Source organism: Pungitius pungitius, chromosome 7 (genome assembly GCF_949316345.1).
Source record: "Pungitius pungitius chromosome 7, fPunPun2.1, whole genome shotgun sequence".
Lineage (NCBI taxonomy): Eukaryota > Metazoa > Chordata > Actinopteri > Perciformes > Gasterosteidae > Pungitius > Pungitius pungitius.
The window spans coordinates 17,583,515-17,596,251 of NC_084906.1; the positions used below are offsets into that span (position 1 = coordinate 17,583,515).

Here is a 12,737-nt window from a genome sequence, read left to right on the forward strand (position 1 = left end):
AAACATCTGGATGCAATTCGAACCCATCACGTCAGTCCACTGTTGCGTCCCAAGTGTGTTTACACCTGGATTTATACGCCATAAAGCACGAGTGGATAGCCATCCAATCATCCAGGACGCATTTTAATGCAAGGTGTAAACTGTGTGATAAACGCATCACTCCGTGTGTGTGTGTGTGTGTGTGTGTGTGTGTGTGTGCGTGTGTGAGAATCTTGATTCATATCAGTTTAGCCTAAGTCTCTGTGCATGTGATTGCTTTGTCTGCCTGACCGCAATTGAAAAGGGATCCATCCCCCCCCCCCCCCCCCCCCGCCGCCTTCTGCCTCCCCCTCCCTGTGTGACGGGGTGTCTCTATCGACTCGGCTCCACCTTAAGAGCAGCTTTAGCAGCCTGTCGTGTTTGTGTTGAAGCCAACAGGCACAATATATTACAGTCTAGGGCTTGCTGCTGAAAAGCCCGCTGGATCCTCCACTGACCTGCTGTTCTCTCCTGCTCTCCTCTCGCGTTTTTTCGTCTTCATTTAGATTAAAAACAAAGCTCTCACTCACTCTCTCTCTCCTCCCTTCTCCCCTCCCTCCTTCCTCCTTCTTCTTCTTTCCCTCCTCTTTGCTCTCCTTCCTTTCTGCGGCAGAGAGCGGGTGAAGAGGAGGAGGAGGAGGAAGAAGAAGCACAGAAGACGACTATTTGGACTGGGGGCCGAGTGTGTGTTTGGACGTCTCCCCGTTGGACGGCCGGGTGAAGGGGCGCTGGGAGAGGAAGAGGAGGAAGAGGGAAGCCTTCTCGGTGTCATGTCACTACGTTTGGACCTTGACTGATCACAAGGGGAGAAAAACGGATCACAAGGTTGGGGGGAAAGGGGGGGGGAGGCACAGAGAGGTGGAGAAACTGAGACTTTTGGTTTCACTGGGACTACGACGACGAAGAGGAGGAGGAGGAGGTTAAAGTCTGGCGCTCGCTTTTTATCATGACATTGTTGGATAAACAAACCGCCGGATTAAGTTGTGTGTGAGCGGGAATATTTGCCTTCGAAAGAGAACAGATCAAGGGAGAAGAGACGGAAAGGCTACTGTGTTGCAGAGAGAGTGTGTGTGTGTGTGTGTGTGTGTGTGTGTGTGTGACCGGTGGAGGGCAGAGGAGCGGAGGGCCAGGCGACTAACCTGGCCATCAAACGGACCGGCAGCGTCTCCTCTCCTGGGATCATGTACCCTCAGGGCAGGCATCCGGTAAGTACCTCCTCACGTCTCGCCCTCCTGTCTCTCACTTGCTCTTCACGTCTTCACGTTGTCCTCGTCGCTTGTCATCTCCCTCTGTCCCCTTCGTGCCTCCCTGATCGTCTCATCTCGTGTCCTTCCTCTCCTCTCCTCGCTCTCGAACTCTTCTCTCGACCCTCCGCTTTCTCGGCCTGTCGTTGCCTTTTTGTCTTTCTGTTCTTTTTCAGGCCTGTCCTTGTTGTCCCTGTCTTATGTCCACTTGTAAGGACTGAACTGTAACATGAGGGGAGAGGGTTAGGACTTAAGAGATCCTCTGTTATGCACACACACACACATCCATCTGCTCTAATCAGGTGACTTTCAGACCTTCTAGATGTTTATATTTGTGGCAGTTCTGTTGTCTCAAAGTGTGTGTGTGTGTGTGTGTGAGAACACATCTGCACGTGTGTGTAAATGTGTCAGTAGAACTAAGTTTTGTTTCCAAGCAAACCAACACACACACAAAGGCTTGAAGTGTTCCCCCCTTCATTAAATCTTTAAAGTCCCGTCCCTCTTTCAGCTGAACCCATCATCAGCAGCGACAACTCGCCATTAATTTACCTGCCGGGGGTAAAAAAAAAAAACAGGCACCGAAGGATGAATTGCGGTTTAGGCCGAGTCTGTTCGAGGCCGTTCCTTTCACAGGGGGGGCCCGGCCCCGGCCCGGTTGCTATAATCAGATTTGGTTGTCAGTCTCTTTGTATCTGGTACAAATGGGTCAGTGGCCACTTTGCCTCGCAGCCAGCCAGCCAGCTATCACACAGAATTATGAATGACATTTTCACCAGAGGAAGGCATGAGGAATCAATTATATGTACAGAGAGAATGCTAATAAGCCAGCCGCTGCAATAGAACGGAGGGAGATGCTGAGAGGAACCGGAGAGAAGGGGGGGGGAAACAAAAGGGAGAAATTGAAAGATGTGAGAGCCAAGAAAGATAAAAATAAAAAAAAAAGCTTTAGAAAGGCCGGGGGTGAAAAGAGGAATGAAAATGAAAAAAAGATGCAAAGGGCGAACCGGGTGTGATGATTCCTCTGTTCTCTCCTTTAGAGGCGTATCAGAGAGCTTCCCGCTGCGATGCGCTTCGTTTGTGAGGAAGTTCAATCCCAGATCGAGCCAACGCCAACCGATCGATCGCGCCCCCCCCCCCCCCCCCTTCTCCTGCAGCCTCCTGCTGCCAGTGGAACTTTATTTCTGGTGTTGCTATGAAATGTGATCTGTGGAGAGGTGTGAGGGTGAATGGAACAGATGTGTGCATGCTTGTGTGTTGTTACAGACTGTGTGTGCGTGTGTGCGTGCGTGTGTGTGTGTGTCCTAAAAAAATGCAGATCAGACACCAGCTCCAAGCGATACACAACTGAATGTAATTCCCCGTAGATCCTTTTTGTTGTTCTTTACCACAAAAATGGGGGAAGGATTGTGTAGCAGATAGTTTATGGATTGTTAAGCTGAAGCAAAACTTTCTGCAACTTCGATCACAATCGAGTGGACCGGCCGCTTTAAAAAAAAGAAGAAGAATAAAGCCCACTTAAAGACGTTTTCGAGATCTTTGTATAATCCCAAACCGCGCAGCCACACGAGCGCTACCGCCTGACGTGTCCTCGTTGGCGTCGGTCAGAGGTCGCGGCCCGCTTCATTGTGCGACTGACAGTCTCGAGGTTTTGTTCCTCTTTTGCTCTGCTGGGGAAAAAAGGTTGAAGCGGAACGGAGCCGCAATGTGTTTTTTTTTTCTTCCCCGTGGCGAGGGTTATCAGGAGTTTGTGAGGTGTGTTTTTAATGACTCTCTTTAATATGTCTTTGTCTCTTTATTGCTTTAATCTATTCATCCTTGTAATAACTGTGTGTGTGTGTGTGTGTTAAGGTGTGAACGCCTCTTGTGTGAGCTTTATGTGTTCATTGATTCGCCTTTAAGTGGCAAGCGTCTTCGCTGTGTGTGCACCAGGTACACATTTGTATGTGCGCGTGCGCGTGTGCGTGTGTGTGTGTGTGTGTGTGTGTGTGTGCTAGAGGCGAAATGCATGAGCTTCAGTTTCTTTCTTTTTTTTTTTTTCCAGCCAAGTAAACAAGCTATGACCAAATATGTGGCCGCATATGCGCCGTTAATGAGGGCAGAGCCTCTAGGAGAGTGCTGGGAAACGGGCCTGACTTAAAGCCTTAAATGTGTGTCTGTGTTCAGACAGTGTGGTGAATCCCCTTCATGCACTGAGCCATTTGTATTTTTAATCTTTTGGCACCTGGACTGTGAAGGGCAGTTGTTGTTGTTTTTTTGTGGCTGTAATGAAGTGATGTGCGGTAAACGGGGGGAGAATGTCACCCGCCCACGGATGACATTCTGCCCTCCTTTCCTTTTGTCCTCGTCTCTTGTCTACGTTTTAATTTCATTCGGCGTCGCTGCCCGGCAACACAAACCCAAGTTTTACAACGACGACGCAGCCGCGCAGAGCCGAAGGAGAAAATGTCGGCAGCGATGAGAGAGCTGCCCGTCTTTCGCTGATCGGCCTGCTGGCTTTAGTGGCCGACTGGTGAGACACCTCACCTCACCCGCCCGGCGAAACGCTGCGCCGACCGGCACGCCGACTGGCACGCCGACCGGCACGCCGACCGGCACGCCGACTGGCACGCCGACTGGCGATTCAAGGGTCAAACCAGAGGCCCGGGCTAGCTAGCCGGCAGAGAGGTGGAGGCCCCAAAGACGGTCCTCGGGTTCTCTGGCTCGACAAGAAGGGGGGCCACCGAAACGCGGACCTATTTAAAAAAGAATTAAAAAAACGCGAGGGGCTTCTTAAAGAGGTGGGTGATGGGAAACGTCCAAACCAGTGCTCTGACACACTTGGTATTTCTCATCTGTTTGTGTGCCCTTTTTACCCCTAAATATTTCACCAGCAAAATGATTATTTTATGCGCTATCTGAACGTGACGAGACACACAGCGCGGGGCTGAGAAGAAGTGAAGAACAAAAGGAGACTGGGGGGGCAGAGCAGCACGACAGAGGGCTCAAGAAAGAATTTTTAAAAAAACGGACAGAAGTGTGGGGGACGGACACAGAGAGACCGAACCACACTGAGGGGGACACCCAAAAGATGATGAAGAAGCGCCTTTTATGTAACTTGTGAGAGACATTTTATTAGCAAAGTAGTTTCTAAAGGGACACTGACCCAAGCTTAGTTATCTAGGCCGGTTACTGGCTATGGCACCGACCAGTTTCTTAAAATGTTTGTCCTTCTCAAGCTCTGTGAAGGAACTTGTATCTAATTATAACTCTTAAACCTAATTGTCAAATGATCGACATTGTTATTGCTTTTTACAACAAAATAATATTTCCTGGCAAGGGCAGACAGACAGGTGATGGTTGCAGCCTCCCGCCTCCATCCTGTTATGTGATACGGCGCATTGCACTTCAAGCGCCACTCCTCCCTTTAACCCCCCCCCCCCCTTCCCCTCCCCTCCCCTCCCTCCTCCTCCTCCCAGAGCTAATCCTTCCTAATTCTCCGCTTGCCCGTGCCAGCTTGGCCAAATTGTGATTGACTGCCGTTCCACATTGTGTGTGTGTGTGTATATATACGAGTGTGTGTGTGTGTTTTTGTTGAGCACAAGTCACCCCCTCCACTCTGCCCTCTCTCCCCTCCTTCCTCCACCGAGCTTAACCGGATCAGTTTTGGGTTTCAGGATCCCCTATGCTGGCTACTATGGCCTGACACACACACACACACACACACACACACACACACACACACACACACACACACACACACACAGGCGGTAGGAAGGTTTTTGGCCCATGGTGAAGCACTATTGGACCCCTAACCGTCTGGGATGCCATCTGTCACAATATAGGAGAGACCAGATACACACAACAACAACAACATGTGAGTCCCGGTGTGCATACGGCACGACTTTATGAAGCCTCCATCTTTGTAAACCCTGCAGAAGGATGCACGCTTATCCCTACCCCTACAACTCTGTTCTGCCTGCTTCAGTGCCCATGAGCAAGTCACAGGGTCTCCTATTATTACTAATTAGCATGAACTCATTTATTAGTGAGCTTTCTGGTCTCTTTATTCCGACAGCCGTTGAATATTTCTCCTTGTGCCCGAGGGCCTCATCTGTATCTCTCTTTCTCTCCCTGCTCATAAGAACGTTTACTGATCCTGGGTCCGTGGAACCGCTTTCCAAAAGGTGCAATTTGCGAATCAAAAGAGAGACCTCTGGGAAGTGGGAGGGCGCGTTGTCCAACAGATGATGAAAGCGGCTCAAATGTCTCATCGGCACGCCGCCGCCATGTTGACACCGGCGGCCGTCACTCGCAGATCCCTCGCATAATCCTGATCTGTGACTACGGGCTTTGGTGTGTGACTTAGTGCTGCCGGCAGTGTCTGTGTGCTCATGTTTTCATGGCAGCAGATGGCGGCGGCGGCAGCAGCGCCTTGCAGACAGACGGATGGACGGTGCACAGGGGGTAGAACGACCACCACCACCTCCTCCTCCTCCCCCCTCCTTCCTGCCGCCCGTCCATGTCTCCTCCCCTTCCCGTTGCCTCGGTGTCAGGCGGATGAATGGCTGCCCATCTCTCTCTCAGCCAGCAGCCGCGCCGCCCTTTCATCATCTGCCCCTCTGCTCGTTCCTTCACTCCACTGTAAAGATGTCAGACAAGTCCATCGCTCCCTCGGTCCATCCATCCATCCGTCTGTCACACCCCCCCCCCCCCCCTCCCTCCTCACCTCACTCCCATCAGCATTCCAGCCGTGCTCTCCTTCTCACGGTTGGTTTACGTGTTCTCTGACTGGATCTGCGTGTGCAGTGGTGTGTGTGTCTGTTTGTTTGTGTGTGGGTTTTTTTTTTTCCGGCTCCGTGGGCGTGTGTGTTTGTATCCGTGCGTGACGGATCATTATCCCCCCCCCCCCCCTCCCACCCCCCCTCCTCCCGTCCCCTCAGTGTGTATGTGGTGTGGATCAAGGTCAGTGGTGATCTGTTGGCTGAACCCACCTCCCTCCCTCCTACACACACACACACACATACTCACCCAGATGGATTGTGTGTGTGTGTATCTGTGCCTATCCGGCCATCTAGATGTCCCCCCACTGCCCTGCCTCAGCTCAGTTTAGCTCGGCTCAGCTCGGCCCCGTAGATTAATTACTGGGGAACCCACCGCGTCCCCGACCTCCACCGTCGGACTAATTGAAATCTAATTGAATTGTGCTTGTCTAGAATAATGAAGCTGCCGCCGCCGATGTTTCAGCCGCAGGCCGAGACACACACGGACGCACTTTTGCCCGCTCAGTTTGGAAGAAAGGACTGACGGCTCCGCGGAGAACGAACAACTGGCTGGATGGACGGATTGATAGTTGAGGCCGAGGCCACTAAGTAGGAAAAACTCACTCCGTACGTTTTGTGACTTGAGCTACTTGAGTTGACGCTGTCAGAGGAAGCTGCATTTTGAGTCGTGGCCGCTTGGTGCTTTAAATCGCGTTGAAAGGAAACACAAAGTCGTTTGTTGGTTACCTTGAGGAAAAAAAAACTGCAGCCTCTTTTTCCGATAAAAGTAGCTCGCAGCACTGGATCCAAAAGGTGCTAAATCTTGCGAGAGATTTGCCTCGTCGGCAGCGCTGAAAACCCTCCCCTCCAAAGCCCTCCCACTTATCATAATTAACGCAATCATGGCTTCATGCAGATCACGCCATGGAAGGATTTTTAACTCCGCGTCCCAGTTGCAGAAAGGGATCCGGGTTCTGTCCTCGGCAGCGGTGCTGTGGATTTGGCAGCGTGCACTAATCACACGGTGGACGGCTCTGGCCGGGTGGGGGCGCTAAATGAGATGTCCCCGTCTTTGCACTTTGACGCGTCTGTGATGTGGCGTGAACCTCGGCTGATCACTGGCAGCTGACAAGAAGTGACTAAAAAGGAAGTGGCAGAAAAACCTGGCGGCCTCCTGTGGCTTACAGCGGCAACACTGCAGGGGAAATCCGCTAATCCAAATTGGAAGAATTCTTTTCTTACATAGGAGCACTTCTGCATAGTCTAGATTTTCCAGACTAGCAACTAAGCCCCATTCCCCCAAATAAACCGCATCAGCGCTTTGGACGGACATGGAGGGCTGGAGGTAAAGGACCCCAGGGAGCTGCTTATTTTGTTGGGCCTCCTTTAGCTTTTAGTAGGTGAGAGACGGAGCTGTGATTCCCTATAAGTTATTAATTTGACGCTTCCTTCTCGGCTCTCTGTAGGCTGGAATACATTAGCAGGCTGGCAGAGGGGAGAGGATGGTAATGTGGAAGATGGGGGCGGAGGGAGAAAGGGTGGAGGGGATGAGGGGAGAGTCATTAGAGGAGGAGGAGAACAGAGAGAGGACACGGCTTTATGATGTGTGGGAAGGGGAAGTGACCTTCCCTCTCACTTTCATCTGGGCTTTTTTTCTCATCCCCTGACACACACGCGCAATCACACACACACACACACACGTATGAAACTGTATGGCACAGGCTCCTGCAGGTGCACATGTGCCTACACAAGTATGCAACTGGCACCTCGGTATCTACTCTTCATCTTTTTGTTCTCTCCTCCTGTTTCCCGTGCAGGTTCCTTTACAACCGGGGCAGTCCTTCAAGTTCACAGTCCTTGAAACTCTGGACCGCATCAAGGAAGAATTCCAGTTTCTCCAGGCTCAGTATCACAGGTACACAGACGATATTCCAATAATAATGTGTGTATATCAGGGATGGGCAACTTCCATGATGAGGAGGGCCACATTTTTTTCAGGAGGACCATTGGAGGGCCACATGACCGCGCACTTGAAATAATTGGATATGAAAAACACTACAAATGATTCTCAATTAGATTTTTTTTAATATGAATTTATACCTGTGTGTTTACTGCACCAACATACAACTATTTTCTGCATAAATGCATTTTAATTTAGCAAGACAAATAGTTTGCTTAAAAAAGTGCAAAAGGTAACTTGAACTCCTTCATATCAAAGAACAAAGTTTGCTTAAAAAACTGATTGCAAATAGTTTCTGCTTATAAAATAAATGCATTGTAACATGTCCTTCGGTCAAGTTTTCTCTTTATGCCACTGCTAGTGGCCATGACTGTTGACGTTCTTCTTCTCTGTTGTTGTAAAGCGGCCGTGCCCGCTATTGTCTGGGAACGGTGCGCCCTCTATCGGTCAAAAATGTAATTTAAAAAAAAAAAATTATAATTATTAAAATTTAAAATTATTATTGATCTATTCAAGGGCCGCACTGAGTGATGACAAGGGCCGCGTGCGGCCCGCGGGCCGCCAGTTGCCCATCCCTGGTGTGTATATATATATATATATATATACACATTTAGTACTGAAGAATCCTTTTTATGGTTTGGACTTTCCACCTGTGTCCCAGTTTATTTGGTGCCGTTGCAGATGTGAGTGACGTAAACATGAGCTGATGCCTAGCAACACATTCTCGCATTCACATTCTTGAACACAACATGTCCGCGTGCAAAGGCTGTGCGTTAATTTTATTCATCTGTTTATTAAGACACCGAATGCAAAACACTGACGAGTGGCCGCCTTTACATAAGATCAAATCGTTGAGACATTCGTACATTTGGACAACAAATATTTGCCCAATTCTGATATGGCGATACAAACCTACAATACTCCATCCTTGGCTAAGGCAATGCATTTGAAACACGTTTTGGGTGCTTTGACTTGAGTAAACTGAACAACGAAAATGCACAAAACGCGCCACAGCCCCCGGTGTCCACGTGACGCGTGCAGCAGTAAACACACGGGGACTTGTCTGAGCCCCCCCCCGTGGTTGTGATGAATAGCGTTCGGTGAATAAGACGCTCCCTGTTGGCAGTTGTTGCCACGAAGGGGATATTTTTCAGTGTCACTTTTTAACAGTAATAGGTAGCCTGACTGTGCGGCTAAGAATACTCTTTTGGTATTTGCACAGCATAAACTCTGTGCGACCTCTCAATCCCGTGTGTGTGTGTGTGTGTGTGTGTGTGTGCGTGTGTGTCCTTTTTTTTCCGTCCTCGCGCAGCCTGAAGCTGGAGTGCGAGAAGCTGGCCAGCGAGAAGACGGAGATGCAGAGGCACTACATCATGGTGAGTCCAATCACAGTGTTAGCGGGGAACCCTTGAGACGAAGGCCGGCGGCTTCCTGTGTAGGAATTACAATCAGGGGAGTCGAATCGGAGCTTTTTAAAAGCCGGATTGACGTTTCTTTTAGTGTTTGCATGGTCTGAAGTAAAAACTGTGACACTTGTCTCTTGCTCCAGCCCCCCCCCCCCCTTCTCATTTACTCTTTTGACTTCATTTCATTGACTGTCCTAAAACCAAGATTTTATTCATCATTATTTAAAAAACTCTTGAACACACCTGTAGCCGAATACAATTTTCAATATTGGCAAGTTAAGTTATAGTGTTTTTCCTGCTCACTCCGTCTCCCTCACCTTCGCCTCCTTCCGACTCCGCCTGTGTCTGTCTCGTCTCCCCCTCTTTGTTTTTCTGTCGCGCGCTAACAGCCTGAGCTCCCTCTGCGTCGCCGTGTTCCGCGCGACTAAAGGCTCACGTGCATCGTAAGCCGTCGTCTGTGGTACAAAAACCCGCACAGAGCCGACCTGGAATACGATATGCACCATCTGCTAAGCTGCTCGCATTTCATAAACCTGGGAGAGCAGGCGGGATCAGCGTCGTAAGCCAGATAGATGGATAGAAAGGGAGGGGGGGGGGGGGGGGGGCATAGACGGACGGATAGACTGAGTGTGAGAAGGAAAGCAAGGACGAAGACAGGGAAGCTGGCAAGGAGACAAATGGATTAAGGAGCACACACACACAGACAGACAGGCTGAAGATAAACAGATAAAACACACAAATACACAACATGACATACACACATTCATTCATCTGGACACACACACACACTACGAGTCGTCATGCTGCGGCAAAATGCAATTCGCAGCAAAGGTGAACTTGATTACTGATGCTTTCATATGACCTACAGATTTCAAACAGACCATTTGACCAGTGGTCTTAAATAACAGCAGAATCTTCCTGTCGAATCCTCGACCCAATGCATGGACGTCCTGCAACGTCTGGAAGTTGCATGAAGACAATAGAATTTTCCTACCAACAATTCAGTGTAATTGCAAAAAACGGCTCAACACGTCTGTTTGTTATGAGACAAAAGGGACCTTTCTAACTGACCTCATTTCATAAAAATATCCTTTTTGTTTTTCACACACACACAGTCTCACACACACACACACACCCCCAGGAAAAACCTCCGATAACCTCATTCCAGCTGTGGTTTGCCGTCGTCGTCCCTCCTACAAATCCTCGCCGCTCGGCCTTCCACGACAGCTGTGGCGGGCAGAGCGGGGCGGCGGATGACATTTGATCAAACACCCCCCCCCCCCCCCCCCCGTGCGTGTGAAATGTCACCCGACAGCGAGGAGGTCAGAGAAACGCTACGGGAGCGTCGCCGCCCCCCCGGTTTCATGTTGTACTCGAGAGTTTTCGGCACTGGGCTCTTTAACGCGGGACTCCGGGCGGGAGGTCAGGGAGCCGCAGGTGCAGCGGACCCACGGTTGGCGCTCTGGGATGCGTTACTTGAATCGGGGCTCACTGCGGTGTAGCGGCGGGCGCTACGCTACTTCGTGAGCACGGCTGAGGAAAGAGAGGGGGAGGAAATGAGAGGGAGGGAGAGGCTTTAAAGGGAAAGATGGCTTGAGAGGAAAAAGGCTCAGCGAGTGGTGGACAGAAGAAGAAAACTGCTGAGGGAGGGAGGGATACAAAAGGGAGGAACAAATAAAAGAGGAGAGGAAGAGAGTGACTGAGGCAAAGGAGAGATACAGAGGAAACGAGCGAGTGGGAAAAAAACCCAGCTGAATAAGAAATGAGTGAGACAAAATGAGAGAGATACCAGGGGACGGGATGAAGGAGGGAGAGGAGAGAGTATGCAACACAACGGCCAAGAGAAAGAGATAGTGATGTGTTAGTGTGTGTGGAGGGGGGGGGGGGCGTGAAATGAGAGAGAGAGGTAAAGAGAGAGAGAGAGAGAGAGAGCACAGACACGTAAATAATGTGAAGCAACAACGGACTGGCTGCGCCCACAGAGGAGATAACCCAGAAGACTATATTTAGCTCGTTAGGCCTGTCATCCACACTGAGGCTGGGGCTCGCCACGCTGCACTGCTCCCGCCTTCGCTGTGTTCATCGCGTTAAATACAAGGTGGGGGGGGGGGGGGGATACAGGGCTGATGCATGTGGGTTCTATATTTTAAACCATCTAAAAACACTTTTTCTGAATGGTGGGTGAGGAAGAGGAAGCAGTGTGAAGGTGTTACTGTGCCATCCTTACACACACACACAGATAGATCGATAGATACTTTATTTATCCCCAGGGTGGAAATTTGTGAACATCCTCCACCTTTTGCTACACGATCTGGCCGATCAAAATGTTACCTTCACAAAAAGAGGAAACGGGGAAGACACAACAGCAGCTTCCCGCTTCCTATTTTTGTGACGGTAACAATTTTTTAAAATTATTTTGGTTTCCTTTTTGAAGGACTTGTTACACTTCTCTACTTGTCTGTAATTTCTTCAGAGGGCCGTTGGAGAATAGACCTTTAAACCTTTAAATTCTATAAGAAATCATAACTCGACTTAAATCAAGTTTCAATCCATTTTGATGAGTTCTTGCCAATACTTTATGTCAAAGCAAAGCTGAGGTGTCGCATTTCTCTCCTTGCAGGATGGAACTTTTCAAAGTCGGTAAAGTTTGTTCTTCCTCACATTTGCCGCTTCAATTCTAATAGCCGGCGACGGGTTTTACACATTTAATGCTCGGAGAAACCCTCTCAATTTGCTCCCGTTGGTGCCGTTACTGCACTTAAACAGCGGAGCCAGTTTCGGGTAGAGTGAATTTCTTTGTTTGGCTCCATCTTTTTTGGATTGGAGCTCTTTGGGTTAGCCGTGTTATATCCTTGTTGTGCAGCGAGAGGGGGGAGGCAATAGGGCTGCCTCTCTTTTAAAAAAAAAAAAAATCTGAAATCTAAATTTGGGTCGCAATGGATCCGGCCACAGGGATTCATCATGACAACAGACCATGTGAGAAGTAATCTTTGGAAGCTTTGTGCCACATTATGAATGAAGGCTTGCTGCCTTTTAAAAAAAATATTAAACTGCCTTCCAGTAAAAAAAGTCCCAGTAGCCCGATAACCTGACCGACCTTCATTCTAAATTTAAGACGTGGGCATCGATTCCGGGGTCTTGAACAGGGAAACGCATCATTGCGCTGAAGAACTCTGACGTAGTTTAGGATCCCACGATGTAGTCCAGGAGTAAGTCACCGCGGTGCAGCATGCGTTACGTCAATGTGATTGTGCTTTAGTTTCATCACAGATCACAAAAATAAAGTGTCTTAATGGTGATATTGTGAAGCCTTTATCGGGGTTGTATCCTTTCCTCCTCAGTCTTGTGTGTGTGTGTGTGTGTGTGTGTG

At 49.4% G+C, this 12,737-nt stretch overlaps 1 protein-coding gene across 3 annotated transcripts in view; it reads left to right on the forward strand.

The window, feature by feature from the left end:
- The first annotated feature begins 392 nt into the window (after positions 1–392).
- The window catches only part of tle2b (TLE family member 2, transcriptional corepressor b), a 45,753-nt gene continuing 33,408 nt past the window's right edge, over positions 393–12,737 (forward strand). For all 3 annotated transcript variants that reach the window (XM_037468640.2, XM_037468642.2, XM_037468641.2), the window contains exons 1-3: positions 393–1,223; positions 7,819–7,916; positions 9,274–9,337. In XM_037468640.2, the coding sequence (XP_037324537.2) occupies positions 1,200–1,223; positions 7,819–7,916; positions 9,274–9,337 (186 nt within the window). In that variant the 5' untranslated portion in view covers positions 393–1,199. The remainder of the gene's footprint in view (positions 1,224–7,818; positions 7,917–9,273; positions 9,338–12,737) is intronic.